Source organism: Rana temporaria, chromosome 7 (genome assembly GCF_905171775.1).
Source record: "Rana temporaria chromosome 7, aRanTem1.1, whole genome shotgun sequence".
NCBI lineage: Eukaryota > Metazoa > Chordata > Amphibia > Anura > Ranidae > Rana > Rana temporaria.
Window position 1 is genome coordinate 152,422,831 of NC_053495.1, and position 26,003 is coordinate 152,448,833.

Sequence of the window (26,003 nt, forward strand, 5' to 3'; positions counted from 1 at the left end):
GCGGTGTCCAGAATTAAGCAATCACATTCAAACTCATGTTAAATAGGAGTCAGTACACACCTGCCATCCATTTAAAGTACCTCTGATTAACCCCAAATAAAGTTCAGCTGTTATAGTTCGTCTTTCTAAGTCGCATCCTACAGCAAAAGCCACGGTCAGCAGAGAGCTTCAAAATCACCAAAGGGATCTCATTGTTAAAAGGTATCAGTCAGAAGGATACAAAGAATTTCCTAGGCATTAGATATACCATGGAACACAGTGAAGACGGTCATCATCAAGGGGAGATAATGACACTACAGTGACATTACTAAGAACTGGACGTCCCTCCAAATTGATGAAAAGACTAGAAGATAACTGGTCAGAAAGGCTGCCAAGAGGCCTACAGCAACATTAAAGGAGCTGTGGGAATATCTGGCAGGTACTGGCTGTGTGGTACATGTGACAACAATCTCCTGTATTCTTCATATGTCTGGGCTGTGGGGTAGAGGGGCAAGACGGAAGCCTTTTCTTACAAAGAAAAACATCCAAGCCTAGGTAAATTTGCAAAAACACATCTGAAGTCTCTCAAAAGCATGTTGGAAAATGTGTTGGGGTCTGATGAAACCAAGGTTGAACCTTTTGGCCATAATTCCAAAGATATGTTTGGTGCTAAAACACTGCACATCACCAAAAGAGCATGCCCACCATGAAGCATGTTGGTAGCAGCGGCTTCAGATGGAACAAGGGCCTTAGTCCAGGTAGAGCAGTGGTTCTCAACCGTGCTAGTGCCGAGACCCCTTGATACATTTTCCAAAGTTGTGGGGACCCCTAACGGCAAAATTATTTTCATAGCATGGGTTGTCAGCACCCAAGGCAAGACAAGTAATTTGTGCCCCTAACCCACGGACATTTAGCGCTCCCTGGGTCCCTTCCACTCTTTCTTTTTGTTCTCCTTTCTTTCCCTTTTATCTCTCTCTATCCGAATTTCTTGTTTTTTTTTCTCCCCATCCTATTCTTTCTCTCCCCTTTTTCTTTGTTCCTCCCCCTCCTTTTTCTCTCCTTTCCATGTATTCTCTATTTGTATTCCTTCTCTTACTCCTTGGTGGAGGGAATGAGATCAGTGGCAGTGCTGGTGAGGGGTGGGATCAGTGGTGGTGGGGGGAGGGGTGGGATCAATGGCAGTGCCGATGAGGGGTGGGATCAGTGACAGTGCTGGTGAGGGGTGGTATCAGTGGCAGTGCTGGCAGAGAGTTGGGATCAGTGGCAATGATGGGGGGAGTTCTGATCAACCAACTTGGGTGCTCTTGATCAAGGTCATCTGCTGATCTGAGAACTGTAGTGGGGACTTTTAATGGCAACTATAATCGCAGGTAGTGTTACTTGCTGTATTTCTGGCTCGGTCACAAAAAGGCTAGGAGAGTGGTGCGGGCTTCAAGAACAGCCCAGGATTCGGTGACCCCTGGCAAATAACCATTCGACCCCCCGAGGGGGTCCCGACCCCCAGGTTGAGAACCACTGAGGTAGAGGGAATAATGAACAGTTCCAAATACCAGTCAATTTTGTCACATCCTTCAGGCTTCTGCTAGAAAGCTGAACATGAAGAGGAACTTCATCTTTCAGCATGACAACGACCCAAAGCATACATCAAAATCAACAAAGGAACGGCTTCACCAGAAGATTAAAGTTTTAGAATGGCCCAGCCAGAGTCCAGACCCGAATCTGATTGAAAATCTGTGGGATGATCTGAAGAGGGCTGTGCACAGGAGATGGCAGATTTGGAGTGTTTTTGCAAAGAGTAGGCAAATATTGCAGAGTCAAGATGTGCCATTCTGATACAGACCTCATACCCAAAAACACTGAGTCCTGTATTGGTTTAACCACCTCAACACAGGGCACTTTCACCCCCTTCCTGCCCATGCCATTTTTAAGCTTTCAGTGCTGTCCCACTTTGAATGACGCTGTCATGCAACACTGTACTCACATACATTTTTAATAATTTTCTTCACAAATGGCGCTTTCTTTTAGTGGTGTTGTAATCACTGCTGGGTTTTTTATTTTATACAGAAAATGTTGAAAAAAAATGTTTTCTTGGTTTGTCATAAAATGTTGTAAATAATTAATTTTGCTCCTTCACTGATGGGGCTTCACTGATTAGGCATGAATATGCCACACTGATGGGCGGTATTGGTGGCACAGATGGGCTTTGGGCAGCACTGATGAGGTACTGAAAGGCAGCACCACTTGATGTCACTGATGGGTGCTTTACTGTAATCGGGGCACTGAAGGCAGCATTCATACTACAGTGTGATCTGCCCGTGATTTGACAGCGCCGAGGTGTGAAAGACAAAAAACGCGGGACTCTCATTCCAGGTGCCATTCATTTAAATTGACCTATCAAATCACTGTGCGGGTCTGCCGCGGTTGTTGCGCTGCAATCACGGCATCCCGCATAACGGGAAGCATGCTGCCCAAAAATGGTTCAGGAGCTACTTTTTGGTGACGTGTCCCGCGACTGCAGTGTGTTTTTATCGCGCGGCAGACCCCCACCGTGATTTAAGGTGTCATTCAAATGAATGGCATCTCAAATGTGCGTTCCGTGTTTGTCAGTCACACCCCAGTGCTGTAAAATCGTGGACAGATTTGTGGCAAATCTGACCACTATTAAAACTTCTGTAGTGTGAATGCAGCCTTTGGCTGGGTTCACACTACTACACTACTTTCATCCTACTTTGCTCTGTGTTCAATGTTTCCCTATGAGAGCGTCTTGTAGCGTCCTACACAAGTCGGTCCGACTTTGAAAATGCTCCCTGTACTACTTTTGGTCCTACATTGATCCTACTTCAGGCCCATTGAATATCATTGAAGTCGGACCAAAGTAGTATCCTGTTCATGAAAGTAGGATGGATGTAGGATAAATGCAGGACCAATGTAGCAGAGCAAAGTAGGATGAAAGTAGTGTAGTAGTGTGTTACTAGGCAGAACAGGGGAATGCCTTGTTTATATTTCCCCGAACTCCCTCTCCTCGCCACGATCACGGGTCGCCGGCGGACATCGAGTCCGTGGGCATGCTCACGCGGTACGCCTGCTTTTGTGGACTGACGTACAGGTATGTCAGTTTGTGCAGGGGTGCCATTCCGCCGACGTATATCGTTGCAAATTTCTGCTTCCAGAGATGCACCCATACACATGTTTACGTAGGTTCTTGCATAAACACGTTTTACAGCCATTGACTTCTATGAGGGGCTGTACATGGCACGCAGCAATTTACGCTATGCAGCCATGTGCCTGAACCCCAAATCTTTATTTTGCAATATGTGTACAATGCTACAGAAAATGTTGTTGCTAACCTTTTTTTATTTCCCGTGCACAAACAAAAAAAAGTCTGTAAAATCGAGCTTCATTTCAGAGCCACCAAAGCGAGGAGCTGAGCAATTTTGTTCTATTCTTCCCTGCACACATTTAGGAAGGAAAACTATCATTTTATCTCAAATTGCAGCAGGGCTTTTACCTCTGGGGATGAGGAAGAAGAAAAAACTTAATGCATGCAGATCTAAACAGAAAGGGAGATGGAATTTGTAAAAGGTACCAGTTAATAGTCATGTTAACAAATAACTGGTGTGCTGTGCTGTTTGTGCGTGTTTGTGTGCAGCTAAACTGATGTGTGTCTTGGGGATAGGAAGCGGGAAAAGTGACCACCGCCAGTGTGTGACACATGCAGGGCCACTGTCCTTTCTGATTTTAGGCCAGAAGTCTATATACGTGTTTGTATATGTATATATAAATGTGTGTGTGTGTGTGTGTATGTATGTATGTGTGTGTATGTATGTATGTGTGTGTGTGTGTGTGTGTGTGTGTGTGTGTGTGTGTGTGTGTGTGTGTATATATATATATATATATATATATATATATATATATATATATATATACGCGCACACACACACCTCTGATTGCTGTGATAGCCCGAGCCCCTGTGAATGGACGAGAGAGATAAATTGTATGTTTCTCTGTCCTTGCAGAGAGAGGGAAAAGTGTGTAGAAGGGGGGGAAAAAATAAATACCTAGATCAAGGTTTGAGCTAGGTTAGTGTTTTGGATCTGAATTTTTTGTTTTTTTCTAATTCATATCCATGTTAATTGGTGTCAGTGTTTTAGGTAGGATTAAGGCCGGATTCTGCAGAGAGATAAGAGAACTGTTCAGCAGATCAGCTTCGTTTTTAGCTGCGAATTTGGAGACCTGGGAGAGGGGAGGGGGGGGGAGTGTATTGAGGTGAATGAGAGAAATGAACACATCTGCGAATCGGATGCGTGCCCATAGAAGATAATGGGCCTGAATTCGCACCTGAGCCGCACCGCAATGCCTAGAAAACGCACATGTTTTTTCAGCAATGCGCAGTGCGAATGCATCACACATATGTGAACCAGCCTCATTGAAATCAATGTATTTTATAATGTTGTGCGAATTGGATGCGGTTTAAGCCGCAACCAATTTGCATAGGTGTGAAACAAAATGGGTACTATGGTGACTATGGGTAAAAACTACAACTAACGTAAACATGTGCGCAATGATCATCAGCAGCAGGAGAATTTATTGTGGATTGTTCTTTGGCGGTAGGCTATGGTAGTAGCAAGAAATATACAGCTATTAAAAATAAAAATTTGGTCCGGTTTTTCCTTTTGATAAACAAAAAAAAATAACACGAGCCGCCATTTACCACCAAATAAAAGTCCAATTCGTCCAGGAAAAAACAAGGTATAATCCACCTGGATACACAAAGTAGTTGTGATATGTACGGTTCTACGAACGCATGTTGCAAAATTGTGCTTGGGCATTAAGATTTGTTTTACCCTTGGGTGCAAAGGGGTTAAAAAATGTGAATATTCAACTCGCCTAGTGTATGGCCTACTTTACCGCCGCACCACCCTTGCCCTGCATGTAGGGAATACAATATTTTGCGTTAGGATCCTAGGCCAGTGACTAACCAGGTCTATTTGTATCAAAGGTCATATCATATTATATATATATATATAATTTTTTTTTTTTTTCCTTGCTCTCCATTTTTGCTCAGGTACTCTTCGGTACTATGCTATTGTAGGAAAGTGTTTGAACTCCTTATCACACAAAGAATGATTTTCTGCCTGTACCTAATATAGGAATCTGCCTCTTCAATCTGACACAGATCGTTAGACAGCGAAAATAACTCCATGGAGCAGTATTTGTGTCATCCGAGAATCTGCTGCGCGCCAAGTAACTCTTTATTGGCTCTGCTGTTTGTGGCATTGTGGTGGCGTTTGATCCGTAGGACTTGGGACACATTTACGTGACACCACCATACATCGTTTTTTTTATAATAAGGATATCAATTTTTATTTCAGTGTTGTCGTAGAGCTTTCCTATGATGCTACGTCACAGTAAACAGGTGTAATATCTGTACTTTATTTTACTATAACGAATCATTCTTATTCAGGTTTAAGTGTTACCGGTACAGTTTGGGTCTACATACCCAAGGTCCATCATATGTGTATCATGTTGGAATAATTGTGTACCATCAATTGTTTAGATGATATGTCAAGACCTTATATTTTTTTATTGTGTGTGTGTGTGTGTGTGTGCTTTTTTTTTTTTTTTTTTTTTTCTACCATTTTATGTGTGTATGCCCTTTTTGTTATATTAAACAAATCTACTCATTGGTTCTCTTGATTTTAGTAGTGTGCTTCATATAAAGTCCCACAACCGCTTTCCTTTTTCAAAATGTACCAGAGGATGGAGGTATATTAACTGGTCGGTCATTCATTCATTCATTCATTTATTCATTTATTTATTTATTTATTTTTTCCTTCTGCATGCACTTTACAGACCATACTACTTTTTTTGCACAAGGACTTTCTGCCAGGAAGTTCTAGCGTTCATACATCTGTACCATGTGCAAGGACTTTTAGCCTTTGGCCCCCTTCACACCGGGAGGTGCGGTATAGCGGCGCTATACCATCGGAATTGCGGCGGTATTCGGCCGCTAGCGGTGCGGTTTTAACCCCCGCTAGCGGCCAAAAAAGGTTAATACCGCCCGCAAAGCGCCTCTGCAGAGGCACATTGCCGGCGGTATTGCCGCGGTGTTCCAATGGGAAGGAGCAGTAAACACACCGCGCCAAAGATGCTGGCAGGAATTTTGGAGCGGTCAAGCCAGCAATGTGCTTTCACATTGAGACTGCAGGGCAGGAGCTTTTTAGGCGCTATTTTTGGCACTAAACTGCCTGAAAAAACTCCTCAGTGTGACAGGGGTCTAAGACTCGTCGGAAGAGAAATTCAGGGCTTCCATTACTGACCTCTTCCTAAAAATCCGCAGGTCTTATCTGGATAGTCGACTTGGGACAGTGACTCAAATTGTTGATGAAAAGGGCAGAATGACATTCGGGCAACTGGGACAGCAATGACATCATGTTTTAAGGAAACTTGTCCTAGGACAGCGTTTCTCAATTCCAGTCCTCAAGGCGCCCCAACAGGTCAGGTTTTCAGGCTTTCCATTATTTTGCACAGGTGATGTGATCAGTTTCACTGCCTTAGTAATTACCACAGCTGTTTCATCTGAGGGAAATCCTAAAAACATGACCCGTTTGGGCTCCTTGAGGACTGGGGTTGAGAAACACTGTCCTAGGAGGAATATGTAGTCTGCCGTTGCTGACTACTTTTGAAAATGCTAGTTGCCTGGCTGCCATGCTGGTCTTTTGGCTTTAGCGTGTTCTATTTTGGCAGCAAATTTCAATTTAGTTTTATTCTTAGGACTAAAATGGCATTATAGTTTGTCCCATTTTAGTTTTCTGTAAGACCTCCTGGGACAACCTACTCTAAAGTTAAGAATAAATCACTGCCGGCCCCTTTTTCATACACAACTCCTCCTGTGTCACTCTTATTGTAAATCAAAGTCTCTAAATATCCCTCAATAGTTTCATTCTCGCATGGACCTGGTCACATGACTGTTCTCCTCTGACGTTTTCATGGATGGTCATGTGACCACTCTCCTTCTCCAGTCTAAAGCAACACGAGTGGGAGGAGAAGAGTGGCCAACGAGATCAAAGCACTTGAGGTAGTTTCAGCTTACAATGATGGTGACACGGGAGGCGGAGTCGTGTAGCAAAAGGGACTAACCTTTTAACATATCTAACTTTAGATTTTTCTGGCAGTGCTGTCAAAGGGCCAGGAGAGGTGGGACAGCCAGCTTGACCACCCCCCCCCCCCCCAAATGTGTGGTACCCAGGGCTGACGCCCAATCCCCGTCCCCTGTTGGTAGGAAACAAATATTGGCGTATAACACACACGCACTGTGTTATACTCCGATAACTACAGTAGTTCATGCGGGTAAATGTCCCTTCTTGCCATTAACTTTCCATTTTTGCTCCTTGATGAAAATGGATTTGATTTTTGCCAGTTTTCATCGGTTGATGAAAATGTGCTGTTCCTGATGGTTTCGTTTTATAACTGTAAAAAAGCCACTGTCGAAAATTATGACAAACTTTTTCGTTGATAAAATAAAAGGGGTTGTAAAGGGAAAAAAATATTTTTTTCTCCTAAATAGCTTCCTTTACCTTAGTACAGTCCTCCTTCACTTACCTCATCCTTCGATTTTGCTTTTAAATGTCCTTATTTCTTCTGAGAAATCCTCACTTCCTGTTCTTCTGTCTGTAACTCCACACAGTAATGTGAGGCTTTCTCCCTGGTGTGGAGTGTCGTGCTCGCCCCCTCCCTTGGACTACCGGAGAGTCTGGACGCTCTCTACGTCGCAGATAAAGGAGCTGCGTGTTAGTGGGCGTAGTCCAGGGAAGGGGTCGAGCATGACACTCCACACCAGGGAGAAAGCCTTGCATTACTTGTGGAGTTATACAGAAGAACAGGAAGTGAGGATTTTTCAGAAGAAATAAGGACATTTAAAGGCAAAATGGAAGGATGAGGTAAGTGAAGGAGGACTGCACTAAGGTAAAGGAAGCTATTTAGGGGAAAAAATTGTACCTTTACAACCCCTTTAACACTGATTTTGTCATGTTACAACTAAAAACGTAAATGTATTTTATTGGGATTTTATGTGATGGACAATACACATTGGCACATAATTGTGAAGTGGAAGTAAAATAATGGTTTTTAGCCCCCTTTTACTCTAATACCCCTAATTTAAAATCTAGTGGAACCAATTGCCTTCAGAAGTCACCTCATTTAGTAAATAGAGCTCATCTGTGTGTAATTGTAATCTCTGTATAAATGCAGCTGTTCTGTGAAGTCCTCAGAGGTTTATTATAGAACCTTTGTGAACAAACGGCATAAAGTTGTGGTGAAGTTTCAAGCAGGGTTAGATTAAAAAAATGTTTTAAATATACCAAGCTTTGAACCTCTCCCAGAGCACTGTTCAATCCATCATCCGAAAATGGAAAGAATATGGCACAACTGCAAACCACCTACCATGACATGGCCGTCCACCTAAACTGACAAGTCGGGCAAGTTCCGTAACACTGGAGGAGCTGCAGAAATCCACACTTGGTGGAAGAATCTGTCCACAGGACAACTATAATGCCCCGTACACGCGATCAGGCTTTTGCCAGGCCAAACTTGCGTTGTAATTCCATCGGAGTAAAAGAGAACATGTTTTCTATCTAAACTCCGATGAAATGCCTCTGAATGAAATCCGATGGGGCATACACACGGTTGGAATTTCCGATGGAAAAAGTCAGTCGGACCTTTTCCATTGGAAATTCCAATCGTGTGTACGGGGCTTTAGCTGTGCACTCCACAAATCTGGAATAGTGGCAAGAAAAAAGCCATTGTTGAAAGAAAGTCATAAGAAGTCCTGTTTGCAGTTTGTGAGAAGCCATGTGGAGGACATAGCCAACACGTGGAAGAAGGTGCTCTGGTCAGATGAGACCAAATTTTTATATTTTTTTAGTCTAAAAGCAAAACGCTATGCGTGGTGGAAAACTAACACTGCACGTCACCATGAACACACCACCATTAAATGTGGTGGCAGCAGCATGTTGTGGGGTTGCTTTTCTTTAGCATGGACATGGAATCTGGTCAGAGTTGATGGGAAGATGAAGCCAAATAAAGGGCAATCTTAAGGCCCATACACACGATCGGACTTTCCGACAACAACGGTCCTCTGGACGTGTTTATCGGACAGTTGTTGGAATTTCCACGAACAAACTTTCCGATAACAAATGTGTTGCGTTTGATCATCCAATCGTGTGTACAAACACCCATGCTCAGAACCAATGCTAAACATCAGACGACAATAGCAGAAGTTGCCCAAAGGGTAGCAGTAAAGGGCTGAAACGTGATTTGGTGAATGTTGGTTGAAAATGTTCTGCCGTGTGTATGCATACCAAGGCCAACGCCCCTTCGGACAAAAATCCACGGAAAAGTCAGATGGAAGTCTGATCGTGTGTATGAGGCTTTAAAAGAAAACCTGCGAGTCTGCAAAAGACTTGAGACTGAAGCGGAGGTTCACCTTCCAGCAGGACAATGACCCCAAACATACAGACCGAGCTACAATGGAATGGTTTACATCAAAGCATATTCATGTATTAGAATGGCCCAGTCAAAGTCCAGACCTAAATTCAATTGAGAATCTGTGACAAGACTTAAATTTTTTTTTTTTTTTTTTTTTTTTTACAAATGCTCTCCATCCAATCTGACAGAGCTTGAGCTATTTTGCAAAGAAGAATGGGCAAAAATGTCACTCTCTGGATGTGCAAAGCTGGTAGAGACATCCCCAAAATGACTTGCAGCTGTAATTGCAGTGAAAGGTGGTTCTACAAAGTATTGAGTACTAATGCACGCCACACTTTTTACATATTTTATTTGTAAAAATGATGACCCATTTATTTTCCTTCCACTTCACAATTATGTGCCACTTTGTGTTGGCCTATCACACATAAAATCCCAATAAAATACATTTATGGTTTTGCTTGTAACATGACAAAATGTTGAACATTTTAGGGGTATGAATACTTTTTCAAGTCACTGTACATGCTCATTCAGGAGTTCTGAACAGAGTGGTTACGTACCAGTTTGGTTTCAGTATTTCTAAAGAGGGCTATTGACATGAAATGTTAACCACATTTCGGTATCAACCCATGCAATCTATACATACAAAGACCGTAAAACAAATAAGTTCAGAAATTTAAATTGTGTAATAAAATGAAATGACACAGGGAAAAAGTATTGAACATATGAAGAAAGGGAGGTGCAAAGATGCCTGCTGAAATCTATTAGTAATTAGAAGGCAACCCCTTGTCCGTGCAAATTAAAATCGGCTGGTTCAGTCTCAACTGATGGCCTATAAAAAGGTGTCTCATTACCGAAGTGTCACACAAACATCTCATGCTGGGTAAAAGCAAAGAGCTCTCAAGACCTTTGCAACCTTATTGTTGCAAAACATACTGATGGCATTTGTTACAGAAGGATTCCAGTGAGCACTGTTGGGGCCATAATCCGGAAGTGGAAAGAACAACATTTCACCCTAAACCGGCCAAGACCAGGTGTTCCTTGTGAGATTTCCGATGGACAACTCCTCTGATTTTCTCTAAGAGTCAGTGACCACTTGTGGAATTAGCAGGTACATTTGTTTCAAAGAAATCAATAAGTAATGCCCTCAACCTCCATGGCCTTTACCATGCATGATGCATTGCTAAGGAAAAAGCATGTTGAACCTTGTTTAAAGTTTGCCGCACAACATTTTAAACATGCCTATGGAATACTGGGAGAATATAGTCTGGTCAGAGGAGACCAAAATTCAACTCTTTGGATGCCACAATTCACATCATGTTTGGAGGTCAAATGGCGCTGCACATCACCCTAAAACACCTCCAATACCAGCAGTGAAGTTTGGAGGTGGGAACATGTTGCGGGGCTGTTTTTCAGCATACGGTACTGGGAAACGTCATTACATTGAAGGATGTATGGGAAAAACGTACCAAGACGTTCTTGATAAAATCTACCAAGATGATGAAGATGAAATGAGGGTGGACATTTCAGCAAGACAATGATCCCAAACACAAAGCCAAGGAAACTCTCAATTGGTTTCAAAGAGAACATCTGCTAGAATAGCCCAAGCCAATCGCCTGCCTTGAATCCACTAGAAAATCTATAGAAAGAACTAAAGATTAGAGTTAATAGAAGAGGCCCACGGAAAGATATGAGGTCTGTGTGGAAGAATGGGCCAATATCATACCTGATCAATGCATGCGATTCGTTTCACCATACAGGAGGCGTCTTGAAGCAGTCATTACCAACAAAGGATTTGGTACGAAGTCTAAAATTTCAGTTGGTACCGGTTCACACTACCACGACTTGGGATCCGACTTGAGAAATTCAATTTGAAGTGATTGGGAGCCGTCTTAATGTACACTACTGAAGTCGCTCCGACTTCAGAAAAGGTTCCTGTACTACTTCAAGACGACTTCTAGGCAACTTGTACCCATAGATTTCAATGGAAGTTGCCTCCAAAGTCAGATCACCGTCTTAACTGAAGCAACTTTACAAGAAGAGAAAATGGTTTTCCTAGGCAAACCCCTCCCTCCCACAGAGCTAAATTATTCTGTCATTGGCCACAGCCAAAGTCGCCTGTCCTGGAAGCAACTTGAGGTCACGTACGTTTCTCCAAGTTGCGCTGAAGTTGCCCTGCAAAATCGCGCTGTAAGTTTGGTTGCCCCTGTGTGAACCGGTTCTTCGATTATTCAATCGTTTTTCTCTGTGTCGTTCCATTTTATGACGCAACTTAATTTTTTTACTTTTTTTATTTGTTTTGGTTTCTATGTATGTAATGTATGTATGTATTGCATGGGTTGTCAATAGCACGTTTTAGAGCCGGTTCACACTGGGGCGGCACGACTTCGGGGGCGACTTGGCCAGGCGACCTGAAGACGACTTCTAAGGCGACTTGCAAAATGACTTCTGTATAGAAGTCAATGCAAATCGCCCCGAGTCGCCCCCGAAGTCGTACAAGAACTTTTTTCTAAGTCGGAGCGACTTGTGTCGCTCCTATTAGAACGGTTCTATTTACTACAATGGGACGCGACTTGAGTCGCCCCAGTGTGAACCGGGTCTTAGAAATATATTTGCCTAGAAAATGGTGACTTGTTCAATACTTTACCCTCTGTATAATATTTTGAACCATGAAAAAGCCAGGTAGCAAGCATTTTTTTAGAATGAGTTCAGGAATGATGGCCCTCGTGTTTTGTTGATGTATAGGTTCTTTTTAATATACTGGTAGGCTTTTTACAGCACATGCTAGATTGTAATGGATTCCTTTTAGGACTTTCCTTCTCTTGGACAATTGTGTAGCTCACATCTGCAAAGTGGTTTTGTTGGCCTTTTATGTGTTCCTGGTAATACATTCCTTTTACATTAGCAATCAATAGAGGTGGGGATATACTAGAGAGGGAGAGAGAAATGCAGCACTGGATAGGGGGGGGGGGGGCAGAAGATGGAGGTAACGGAGCTGCTGTCATTGCTGGACTTGTCAGGAGGACTAATGCAGGACCGGGGGGGGGGGGGGGGGGGGTTGCTTTAGGAAGGACTCTACATGATCTGTGTACACACATTACAATCTGATTGTACAACTCTCTTTAGATCTACAACTGGGCCTGCCTAATTAGATACAAGAACCTAGCTAAACTATCCAAATCAATTTTGTATCTAAAATTTGATTTGGACAAAGATATTTAGCAGGAACCTGGCAGTAGTAAATGAAAAAGCAGTGAAGTGCTAACGCTTCTTACCAACTGCTTTTTGCATCCTGTGATGGCTGAGCTTTCTACAGTTTACAACAATTCATAGATGATAAAGTGCAATCATTTTCCATTTGGTGGGAATAGATACTCGCTGTCCACCTAACTAGGTAAATACGTCATTACTCTGGCGTTTTTAATACTGGGGTTATGGCTAGATGCCTCAGGCGCCGGTCTTTCTGATTTAAAAGGTGAGGCATTCTGCAGTGGTTCCCGAGCTTACCTGAGTGATCGGAAGCTCTGGAAACCGATCGGGTACTGGCGGCGACTAAGCACAAAGATGGTCTAGGACAGGGATATGCAATTAGTGGACCTCCAGCTGTTACAAAACTACAAGTCCCATCATGCCTCATGGGAATTGTAGTTCTGCAACAGCTGGAGGTCCGCTAATTGCATATGCCTGGTCTAGGAGGACTGGAACAATGCCATGACGTCACTTCTGGTTAAAGCAAAAGATCAACTTCTATTTATTTTTTTTGGCCTTTTGCTTTTAAAGGTAGAGGAGACTTGGGTATTTTTTAGACGCCAGATCTCTCCCTAAAGAGGGGACCTGTCATGCTGTATTGTTGTTGCAAGGGATTTTTCTATTCCTTCCTATAGCAATAATATCAAATGGTAAGTGATTTATTTATGTTTTTAAAGCACCCCCTGCCTCGCTTGCTTGCACTCAGTTGTGAATACATGTGTAGGCCATGCCCACATATGTAAACGGTGTTCGCACCACACATGCAAGTTATCGCTGTGAACACCAGAGCAATAATTCTAGCGCTAGACCTCCTCTGTAACTATATAAATTGGCAACCTGTAGAACATTTTTAAAGCTTCGCTGTGAATGAACCATCCAGCACCCCGCTTGAGTGATTCATATTTTACCAATTTTTTTTTTATTTGTTTATAGTATTTATTTTACAACTGCCATTTTATTCTCTAGGGCCTTTTGCTTACATTTTTAGATAGAGATAAAGTGTGTTTGGGGGTTTGAAGTAATTCTCTACCAAAAAAAAGAAAGAAAAATGCCTGATCAGAAAGTGAATAGTTTTGCAGAATGTGTTTGGCAACTGGTTGAATCCCCCACTGTATGCACCACATTTTAAAAGAAAAGGATAACAAGCTGGCTAAAAAAAAAAAAAAAAAAAAACCCTGAAGCATGTATGGGCAGCCTTGGTCTCAACATTGATGAAAACGTGTAGACATTGCCGTAATTACCAGTATAATTGCATTGAATTTTATTGTAGGACAGCCTTTTGACATCAGCATAGCATACTGGATGCAAGATGCTATTTATACCAGCTAGTTCAGTAACTCCTGCACGCTGTCTTTGTCTGCTTTTTGCGGTAAATGTTTATCTTTGGGCACTCCAGACATTCTGCAAAGTTAATTTTCACATTCATAAGCCCATTTGTCATTCATAGTCGTCTGGTAACTGATATAATTAAAATCGAGGCATCCTGGCGGGTTTTCTGACAACAGTGGGCACATTGATGCCAGAAACTATGACGGCAAGACTGGGTCTAACAGATTTAATAGATCTGATGTATGAATATGTTGTATCATGATCTGTGCATTTTTTTTATTTTTTTTTATAGGTATTTTTATTTTTTAAAGAAAAATAACAAAGTGATATAAGCAAACAGAAAATAAACTATAATACAATTACAATATATGGTACTTTTAACGTTTCAAAAGGTTTGGGTACTAAAATAACCGATTTGGTTATGTAGCTTGAGGCAGAGCTGTAGATGGCTTTGTATGCCATCTTCTGTCTCAAAATTCTGAAACATACTAGCCTTACACTTGCTAGGCGATTGTGACGCTTGTATCCTTCCAGCGGTACTCTGGGTAAGGCCGGGTCCTTTTTTTTATTTTTTTTTTTTTTTTTGGAGCTGCTCAAGATGGGGAGGGCGCTCTTTTCTAAGTTAATTGGCCTTAAAGCAGAGTTCCACCCAAAAGTGGAATGTCCGCTGATTCCCCCCCCCCTCAGGTGGCACATTTGGTACCTTTCAGGTGGGGGTTGGATAGATATCTTGTTCGAGAGTCCAGGCCACAGCCCATGATGTCATCGTTAGGCTCCCTCCTCCCCCGCCGCCGGACCAGTATGAGAGGGGAGCAAAGCCTCACTCATGCGCAATAGGGTTCCCGGCGTGAAACCGTAAAGCTACACTGCTGGGTTCCTTACCTGCAATGGCGGCGGGATGCAGCCGACAGATGATGGAAACATCAGCTGTGGTACTGGCATTGCTCGACTCCAGGGCAGGTAGGTGTCCCATCATCAAAAGGCAGCAGCTGCAGTATGTGTAGCTGCTGGCTTTTAATTTTTGCAGCAGTGGGTGGACCTCCGCTTTAACTGGCACTGGGACCCCTGCTTATAGTAGTCATACTCCAGCCAGGGTTTTTGTGGAAGCCTAGGATTCCTCGGGTGTCTAGGGGTTCCTTGTGCTGTTTGTTATTGACCTCCTATGTAATGATGCCTGCTTAGTTCTAGCCCCAATACCACTTGGCGGAGCCATCGGCATGACCCTTAAGGGTGGCATCCTGACCACCACTTTAAGGGGGCGGGGGGTGGTATTCTTCCTACTGACCACCACCAATGTAGGGTTATTGTTCTAATGACCACCAATGGATAACAAAAGTTGAAAAGCTGGTTTAGAATGATGTGAAACAACCTGTTTTTTTTCAAGGAGATTCTTCCAATACTGGCTCCAATTCTGTATTTTTATTAGTGTGGCTGTGTGTGTATCCAGACTGATTTTTCTTTTCTTTTTATACCATTTCTAGGAAACATGCCCTTAACTGCCACAGAATGAAGCCGGCGCTCTTCAATGTGCTTTGTGAAATTAAAGAAAAGACAGGTAAGGACATGGCAGGTGGACTTGCTGTATAATTGACTGCTCAATGCTCTGGCTAATCTAGTTTAAAACGTGTGATATACTACTTGATAGATGCATTTTTCTGTATATGGTATTTCATTGATGGATTGCCAAATTTATAAGCGTAACCCTCCTGTTGATAGACAGGCTTTGGAAACCGCTTTAATTACACCCGCGATGTGACCAGAACTAATTGTATCCACACATTTAAAATCTGTTCTGTTCTGCAGTATTTTCAATTTTTCGGGGAAACTGTGAAAAATCAAGACATGCTAGTGCTTGATTGTGTGTGGGGTGTTTTTTTTTTTTTTTTTTTTTTTTTATAGAAACGCCTTTAAAAAAAAAAAAAGTGGTTGAGCAGATGGGTTGGGTTCATCTTTGTTACGGATTTAGTGCGTGTGTTTTGTGTATTAGAATTTTAAACTTTCTTTGAAATTCGATCTTTAAGAAGCCATGGTTTCTTCATGCAAGATCTAGACATTTGGATTTACAGTTGATACCATTTTTTTGTTAACTAAATTGTAGTGCAAAATTTTGAGGCATGCTGGCCTCCACTTCAAGCACTCCTGGCACTCCTGCACTACAGTCTACTGCTAGTAAAATGGAAAATCGAGAGACATTAAAAATGTTCTTTTTGTTCTTTTTTTGTTTTTATATTCCATTTCTACTTCTGAAATGAAGATGGCACGAGTATGTGGTGCCCCATTTTATGTGCTATGATTATTCTTGGTGAGAGAAAAAGAAGCAACTTAAAGGCATTGTAAACCAGTCTACCTGCACCTTGTTTTTTTGCCTGCATAGGATAAGCATTGATCATGTAGTTTCATGGAGTCATTTGTTGCCCTGTATGAACAATCCTATGGTGGAGTAAATATTCATTCCCGTGTAGGCGGGTTCTGTTTGTGTTCAAACATGAGGCATGCTACATGGAACTACACGGGTTGATCCATTACCCCTGTCTGTAGTCTAAGTACTGACACTTCCTCTGAAGAAACTATATATCTCACAATCTCTAGTTTCTCAGTCCAGTGTTCTGCGGGTGAGAGCCAAACAGTAATTGGATCTAATACAGACTCGGACAGGCAGAGCAATTGCAGAGAGATCCAATTGTGGGTTTTCATCACATTAGCACTCCTTTGTAATGCAGCACAGAGGAAATGGTGAGGCTTATATTGGACATTCCGTAAACAAGATCATGAAGTTGCATCTCCATTTAGCAAATAGGGACAAGCTAGGTGAAATAACATATGGACATGGGGAAATCGATCAGCCATGACAAACTGCAGCCACAACATGTAAGCCCATCATGGCAAACTAACAACACAAAAAACATAACTACACTAATACCTAGTTTTAAACAATGAAGATATTTTCAAAGTGTACAGTGCCTTTTAAAAGGACTGACTGGATTGGTGGCTAGCCCACATATTAGGGAGAACTGTTGAGCCCCATGGTTTGTGTGACTGGCTTTGTCCATTATTATTGTACAGGATTTATATAGCACCGAAAGTCAATCCTTTTTGTTCCCTTAAAGTTTTTTATTGTATTTGCTAAGGCAGTTTACAACACTCTGTGGGACCTACACATCATTCCTCTTCATCAATTTACCAATGGTGACCAATGTGGACGATGCCTGTTTTAATATATGTTGACATAGCAGTTTGTAGTTTGTCATCAGTGCATTTGTCAGGGTGATGACACAGGAGCACAGTGGGGGGGGGGGGGGGGGGGGGGTCGGTTGTCGGTTGTCGTCCTATTTTGGAAATGCCTGAACAAACATTTTCTTGGTAGAATTTCCATGTATTTAATGAGAAATATACATATTTAAAAATACATTAAATCTCTTGTGTGAGATTTAGGCCCTGTTCACACTTTTGTGAATGAGGCCATTCGCGATTTTTCATGTGGGAGACCCAGCCGTGGCTCCAGCTATTGGCTGCCAACGGCAGCGCCTTTGAAAGCAATGGGAGGCTGACCGCTTCTGCAGCTGTTGGTGCCCGCTCAAATTTATTTGCCCCTGGGTTGATTACCTGCAAATGATTGGCCTTGGATGCAGACTGTGTACAGGGCGAACATTTGCAGGTAATTGCTCCATGAGCGGCCGTGATTAGCTGTGGGGACTGTCAGACTGCCGTTGCACATATAATCGCTAAGGAAACCATTCCCAACTGTGCGTAGGGGTGGGGCTTAAGTGGTTGGGTTTAGGTGTACTCTAAATGTACCAGCGAGAATAGGGAAATAGGGAAATCGAAAGAATTTCCAAAGTGTGTGTGTGTGTGTGTGTGTGTTTCCTTCTAAATTGGAGGTTTCCAAATTGTGGCCCCCGGGGGCCAGATGTGGAATATTTTTTTTTGCTTGCCTTTTTATCTGGCTCTTGGGGCACCAGTTCTCTAACTGACACCATCGATGTCCAAACCTTTTCTACTCCCACTGGTCACGCTCTCGCCCTCCTAAAGTCTGAAGGGCTGTAAACTTGGCCTTTTTCTAAAAAAAAAAGTTTGGAGAGCCCTATTCTAAATGTTCTGCATTGCAGTCCAGTAGTAAGGGATCCAATTAGAAACGGTAGTATATTTTTCTCAAAGACTGTTTGTTTGTATTGCAGCAAGCTGCATGACAACGTGGCCTTTGTGAACAATTAAAATAAAAATCTTTCTATGGCAAACATTACTTACTGTGTTTAACGTCTTATTTTCTCTGCTCGGTGTTCCTCCCCTTGCTGCACTTTTTAATATTCTATCTGTTCAAAACTCACAGCCTCCAGCATTTTCCACTACCTGATACCTACATTTGAACTCTATAGTTTATGTTGTAAAGGAGTTCAAAGAGCACAGAAAACACGCCAACCGTAACCGCTAATCATATTTTAGCATACAAATCAAATCCATGAAATGTAAACACAAACCTCCCGAGAGAAACACGGTGTCTACCATTGTTGCATTTTTTCCTTTTGACATTGCTAGTTGCCTGGCTGTCATGCTGGCCCTTTGAGCTTCGCTAACCAGAAACCATCATGCAGGCAGTTCAAACTTCTCTTGTAAGCTTGCTATACATGGGCCTGGTGGCATAATCCAACCAAAATCAGTCCAGTCCAACCACCGTCATACCTTTTTCTTGCCCGTTGGCGGGTGCAGGGCTTGTGGTGATATTTACATGGAAAGCCAGCACACCAAAAATGCAATTTATTGAGGTTCAGCTTTAAGTTGCATAATTGTGAAGTGCAATCAAAGAAGACCTGTCCACCAATGTTGGGGGTGCCTCCATGGACTTCTTGTTGAAGGGGCATTGGAAGGTGAAATGTCGGTGGATATGGCTCTTTTTTAGTATTAACTGCAGTTGTTATACTATAGCCAGCAGGAGAGATTGGTCCATCTATGCTTTGTGCTGAATGATCGATCCTAACACTGATCGAAATCCCCCCAGCTAGCCAAATTTGGATCCACCTATCCTTTACTGCTTACGGCCCTTACTGTCCACTAACGTCACCTACGCAAGGTTTACTTTAGCCTTACGGAATAAGCTGCCTGATGATGCATAGCAGTTCTTATACAGGATTTATATAGCGCCAACAGTTTGTACAGCTCTTTACAGCAGGAGAGCAGACAGTACAGTTACAATACAATTCAAGAGAAAACAGAGGGCCCTGCTCGTTGGAGCTTACAGTTCTTTGCCTCCTATTGTCCATACAGTATTACAGAAAGTGTCCATCTCTCCTCTCTATTTTAGCCATTTTTCTCTGGTTTGCTGTCATTTAGCTTCTACTCCCACACTGCACTCCAGGCTATCCTTCTCTTTCTTTCTCTCCATTCTGTCTCCCGCACAGCCGTGCCTGCTAGTGGTAGGGCCATCAGTCCATTCAATTCAGGCATGAATTAGTATGACAGGCAGCTTGCAGGAAATGTTACCTGTTCCTCTGCATTCCAGGATCTGGCTTTGCCTCCAGCGCTGTTAACCCCTTTGTGTCGGGCACGTAAAACCATAATGACATTGTGTGCATAATACCCTCAAATGTATTCTTTAATATAAATGTAAATCTGCACCGCAGAACTTAGCAATATGTTAAATTTGCTGAAGAGGAGTAAATCACACGAGTTGTACATTAAGAATTGCATTACAGCAGAATGTGTCGTGTTCGGCCCACGGCATGCAAGAGGGTCCAAGGGCTAGACAAAGGGCTTTGCTGGGGTTCTCTCTAACAGGCTTGCTTGTAGTTCCAATAAACTCAATAATATATCTTGTGTCCGCCATATGAAGGGTTAGTAAATGGTCCAGGTGGCTGCAGCAGTTTAACGTGGCTCATCTCTGCCATGATGCCTAATGCGCTCCTGCCAATGGGCAGCGCTGCCATACCGCTGGCAATACGCCGCTGTAGCAGCGCATTGTGGGCGGTTTTAACCATTTCATGGCCGCTAGCGGGGGTTAAAAGCAGCCAAAATGCGCCACAAATCCGACTGTTTAAAATAGCGGCGTTTTACCGCCGACACTTTGGGCGGCACAGTGTGAAAGGGGACTTGGGCCTCATGCATGTGGGGCATTTAAAAAAGCCCCTATAAATGCAAGAACTGATGACAAAAAAAGTTGCAGATTGCACCCACGTTTTATGCACGTATACCATTTGAGTGTAAATTAATTCTGTTGGCCAGAATATAAATGTATTTTTAAAGCGGTTTTAAACCTGCGATTATTTTTTTTATTTTTTTTCCACCTGAAAGGCAAAAGCCATAATGAGCTAGTATGCACCGCATATTAGCTCATTACGAAATACTTACCTCAGAACGAGGTGAGAGGAACTTACCTGGTCCACGCCGAGCGAGATGCCATCTTGACTCGGCGTGTCTTCCGGGTATCGCCGCTCCAGCGATGTGATTGGCTGGAGCGGCGATGACGTCACACCCGCACATGCGCGCGGGAGACTTCAATTCGGCAAGGTCCGGCAGTTGCCGCTCCTTAAGCCGAGGATCCCCGCTGCGCATGCGCCGCTGCAATCGGCGGCACATTGCGGGGGGAATATCTCCTAAACCGTACAGGTTTAGGAGATATTCTTTATACCTACAGGTAAGCCTTATTATAGGCTTATCTGTAGGTAAAAGTCATAAAGTGTGGTTTGAAACCACTTTAATGTTTTTACGCTCATATGCACATTTTTCTCCTTTTATAAGTTCCTCTCAGAATGTGCCTTTTTGTGTGTTTGTGTTGTGTGTGTTTTTTTTTTTTTGCCTGTAAACACTCCTTAAATACTCCTGTAAAATCCTGTGTGTGCATGGCCACATAACATAAACATGCTTTTACAGGAAAAATAAATAAAAAACATGCAGAGCGTCTGTATAAGTGGTGTTTTTTAAGCTACATGTGCATGAGGCTTTACATTTTGACAAAAAATGAAGTATACTATTGTGTTTGTAAATTTTTTATTATTATAATGCATTTTGTCCCTAAATAGGCTTTGATAAACGGCTGCACAAATACCGTGCAATATAACAAATTGGGACTGTTGCAATTTTTTCCCCCCAAGGCTTCTGCTTTCCGAAAATGTATAACATTTGGGGGTTCAAAGTAATTTTCTAGCAAAAAAACTAGAATTTTTTTTTTTTTACTGTGTGTGTGAATTTTGAAAAACTGCCCCAGGGAAGTGAAGGCCTGCTTTACCAACGTACCTCTTATCTGCGATTGTCAGGTATACCTTCCGTAGGTGTGGACAGCAGAACTGGCTTCCTGCGTGATAGAAAAAGACACCTAGAGGGACATTCACTGTCACAATTTTTTCATAGAGGGGGAAAAAATTGTAATTGTTATACTGACCATATTTATAACTAACTATTTTTATTTCACAGTGTCATAATGCGCATCACATACTAGCACATTATGAGAGACTTGCCTTAAATGAAAGCCCTCCAGTGGCACCCTGTCACTGCTGGTAGGGCTTCCATCTTCACCCGGTCTTCTTTCCGGGTTAGCGCACTCCATGCATCTGACTGACCGAGCCACAATGACGTAATTTCCATGCATGCGGGAATGCCGTTCCTTCAGAGCTGTCACCGGCGGCTACACGGGTGAATGTTTTCTTACGATGCACATTTAGGCGATAACACATCTGCTTTATTAGAAGCTTACCTGTAGGTAAAAATGGCAGACACAGCTTTACTACCACTTTAGACTATACAACACAGATTGTTTTGGTGAGGGGGAAAAAAAAATCTTATTGCACTACATGGGCAGGTTGATCATTATATGATCTTATGTAAAAATGCAGATGGATCGGATGGAAAAGTTAAATTAATTGAAGTTAGTTGATTCGATCCTACGTCAGCTGATTTATCTTCAAGTAAAAGATTTATTAAAACGATCAGATCAGTGATCGATTGTCTATTGTTACCTATGCCTTGGCCTTGATCTTGGCAGGGAGTACGCCACATCCTCATGCTCCTATCTTTTACATTTCCTGCTACTAGGTTATTTATTGTGGGCCTGTCCTGTTGGAGCCGGTTCACACAGGGGCAACCCGACTTTGCAAGGCAATTTCACCGCGACTTGGAGCAACTTGCAACGCGATTTAACGTTGCCACCAGGACAGGCGACTTTGGCTGTGGCCAATCACAGAATAATTGGCTCTGTGGGAGGGAGAGGTTTGCCTGAGTAAACTATTTTCTTTTCCTGTAAAGTTGCTTCAGTTAAGATGGAGATCTGACTCTGGAGGCAACTTCCATTGAAATCAATGGGTACAAGTTGCCTAGAAGTCGCCTTGAAGTAGTACAGGAACCTTTTCTGAAGTCGGAGCGACTTCAGTAGTGTACATTAAGATGGCTCCCATTCACTTCAATTGAATTTCTCATGTCGCGCAACTTGGGGCTACACAAGTCTGATCCCAAGTCGCGGTAGTGTGAACTGACACTTGGGCCCCTATCGCATGTCCGCTTTTTCATCCATCCGTTTGCGGATAAAAAAGGGACATACATTGGTCCCTATGTGATTGTGGGTGTCAGCGGATAAGCATCCGCTGACACCCGTAATCACCCGCCTCTGCAAAGATCCGGTTTTGCGGACGGAAGAAAACCCTATTTTTTTCTTGCGTCTGCGGATCGGATGAACACGGACACACGGTCCGTGTTCATCCGATCCCTCATAGGGGAGAGCGGAGAAAAGACAGGGTGGTCCCTGCACAGTGTGTGGGGACCGCCCTGTCAGCCGCCAGCTCAGCGGGGATTTATGGAGCGATCCACGCTGAGCTGACGGACACACGGGGCGGATCATTACTGATCCGCCCCGTGTGAAAGGGCCCTTAAGCTGTTGATATCTGCCTTGTTTGTTTTGTTAGCAAAACGAGGAAAAATCTGAACTCTCCTTCAGACATTGAACACCCATTCAATCGATGACCACTGTACAAACAGACATGAATGTTTATACCAGATAAACCTGTTCTGTATGCTATTGGGTTCTACAGAGCAGATGGGTTAGCATGGCAGTGCCGACTTGTCTGGAGGGGAAAACAATGGGCATCAGGTGATAAGTTTTTTTTTTTTTTTTTTTTTTTTTTTCCCCTTATGATCGTTCCGTTAACAGCTGGATGTGGTGGCCATTCTCGCGTGTGTGTGTGTGTGTGTGTGTGTGTGTGTGTGTGAATGTGTATAGGTACCCTCTGGTTAACATTTCCAGGACCAGAAGATTTAAAAGCTGTTATTTTCCAGCTCCCAGACTCCCTCCTCAGTCTAAGTTCATCCAGAGTTCGCTTGTGGTGGTTTAGGCTTTTCCCTGACTCTTTCACCTTTTGTCATCATAACTCAAGGGCAGACAGAACTCCATCCAAAGGAGGAGGAGAAGCAACCCCTGCACACAAATTCTACATTTAGAAACCGTTTTTGTCCCGTGTAAACTCTTACAAAGAGTTTTTATTTATTTTTTTAAACTGTTTAAGTCCCTGCCTAAAATTCTAATGACTGATGAAGAAATCTAAATTTTCATTAGGCCTACTTTACACTTGTGGTTGGGGGGGGGGGGGGGGCGGCATCTGACATCTGTCAGGTCTCCATTGCTGGCTGGGCTCGATTTTAGAGATTCACCCTCTCTATTTGTCCTGTTTATCGCTCTCACCCAAAGTAAAAGGAAATTCAAAATTTGTGGTTGTCACCAGAACAAAATCTTCTAGTGGGAATTCTAGTTCTGGTGACAAGAGATTCCCTCACTTTTTATTGCAGGTATTTCCTCTCATTTTTCCTGTTTTGTCTGTGACAGGATGTAAGGGGAAATCGCCCCAAAATTTAGCTGCTGACTTTTAATATTGGGGTACTTGCTTGTCCAGGGATCCCAAAATATCGGCACCCCCAGCCTTGCGGCTTCACAGCTGGTTCCCTACTGTGCATGTGTGAAGCACCATGCGCTTTCTGAATAGCCAGGGGACCTTGCCGCAGTGAAGCCTCCGGGAAGGGGACAGGTACCTGTTCCTTTTTGGGTGGCGCTTTGCTTTTAAGCCTAGTAAACATGGGCCAAATGCCAGGCGGTTCAATAGAAACCATTAGACATTCAGCCCATGTGCCCTACACTACAGCCAGTCCGACATGCTAGCCACCCGGCCTTCGTCTGTCAACGGGGCATGCTGATGGTCTCCTGATCCTTGCTCTCAGTCAGAAAAATTCCCCCCCAAAATGATTCTATTAACTATACATTTTTATTGAAGTTGTACAAAAAAAGCTGTACAGATTTGGCACATGCACAAAAATGTTTACAGCAAGACGTAAAGTATACATTAGTTTGTACAGATGAATATAAACAAAAACCGGGTAATCACGGGAAGAAAGTCGACATAAAGGCAACTAAACAAGGTGTAGTAAGCCCACCACTCACATTAGGCGTGTGTGTGTGTTTTTTTTTTTTATTTTTTTATTTTTTTAGAATTATATGGCAAGAATTTATATTCAAACTTTGTGTTTTGGGTTTAGCCAATGTGGAGCATTACAGATTAAAGCCTGAAAATGCGAAATTCATGTGTTTTTCAGGGGTTTCATTCAAGTCTATGGACACAAAAGCCCATCTCTGCCTCAAAACTAGCTTTTGAAGCTTCAGGGGTTGAGCTACAGGCATCGGAGCATTCATATGTCAACAGCCACCATTGAAATACATGGGATTTGGATGTTGAACATTGTGGAGCAAAAGGCTAAAGTATGAATGGGGACCTATAGGACTGTCTTTTGGATTAACTACTCAGGAGCAACCAATGTAGAGACCATTTGGTGGAAAGAAGTAAATATGGTGGCGGTACACTAGATGTAAAGATCCCCCTACCCCCTCCCCCTTCTTCCCCATTCCAATACGGTTAATAATAAACACATTTTCGAGTAGCGTGAAGGGGGATAAGAACCTCTTGTCTCTTTGTCTCTATTTTTATTTTTGTCTGTCTCTCCATAAGGTAGAATTACCTTTTACTGTCTCTCCAAGTGACAGATGTCAGACAAAGTGGTAAGAGAAGGAAAATCTCCTTTTATTTGCCACGGTCAGCATTTAAAATTCCTGAGCGCAAATCTCAACAGGGAAACAGTATTCAAAACCTGACAGTTCTAACTCTTCACTATTCTTCTATCCCGGAAAAAAAAAATATATATATATATATATATATATAATTTCTTTTCGCCCATTGAAAGGTTCCACATGAGCCTAGTGTTGGTCTTGTGGTTGCAGTGCATCCCCATTAGGCTGCGTTCAGTGGCTACCTGCCAAATGTGACGGTGTATATTTTGTTCTTGCTGTGTCACGAAGCAAAGCATTGCAGCCACAGCATGTGTATATCCCCCCCCTGCAGATTAAGAAGGTGTTTATGGGGTAATTAAACCACTCAAACACCTGGTTTTTCTGCCCCCCCCACCACACGTACATGAGCCCCTACATTGAGATGAAAAGTTTCAGGGGGCATAAGTATCAAACTTTTGCTGCCGATTCACAAGCCTGTAGTATGCCAATCAGCCGATGGTCACACTTCGTACTGCCCATGGCTTTTTGGATTGACAGCTCTTCCTTTGTTGGTGAAACCCTCCCACTTGAGCTGCAGTGTCATGGAGGGGGAGTATGTGAGATACAAACGATGGAGGATTTGGCTCAATCAGGGAAAGTAAAAGAAGTTTGTTTACTTCTATGATGCTTGTGTATCGCATAGTAACTGAATGTGGTACTTATTTTGGCTTTCATAGGAGAGCATTTAGTTATACTTTGATCTCTAGAGCAGTGAACAGTAGACCATATGGAGACGCTCTTCAGCACATAAACAGCTGGTCATAGGTGAACTTGTACAGCAATATATACTATGCCCACACTAAGTGCTTGTTTCTTAATACAAAAATTGCAACGTGGCTCTGCTTTATTGCTAGACAAACCAAACCTAACCCTTTCCTGAACTCTTCTGTCAAGGTTT

General features: G+C 42.8%; 1 protein-coding gene across 11 annotated transcripts in view; it reads left to right on the forward strand.

The window, feature by feature from the left end:
- The window catches only part of LOC120945771 (pre-B-cell leukemia transcription factor 1), a 184,359-nt gene that overhangs the window by 20,712 nt on the left and 137,644 nt on the right, over positions 1-26,003 (forward strand). For all 11 annotated transcript variants that reach the window (XM_040360161.1, XM_040360154.1, XM_040360157.1 and 8 more), the window contains one exon: positions 15,522-15,595. In XM_040360161.1, the coding sequence (XP_040216095.1) occupies positions 15,522-15,595 (74 nt within the window). The remainder of the gene's footprint in view (positions 1-15,521; positions 15,596-26,003) is intronic.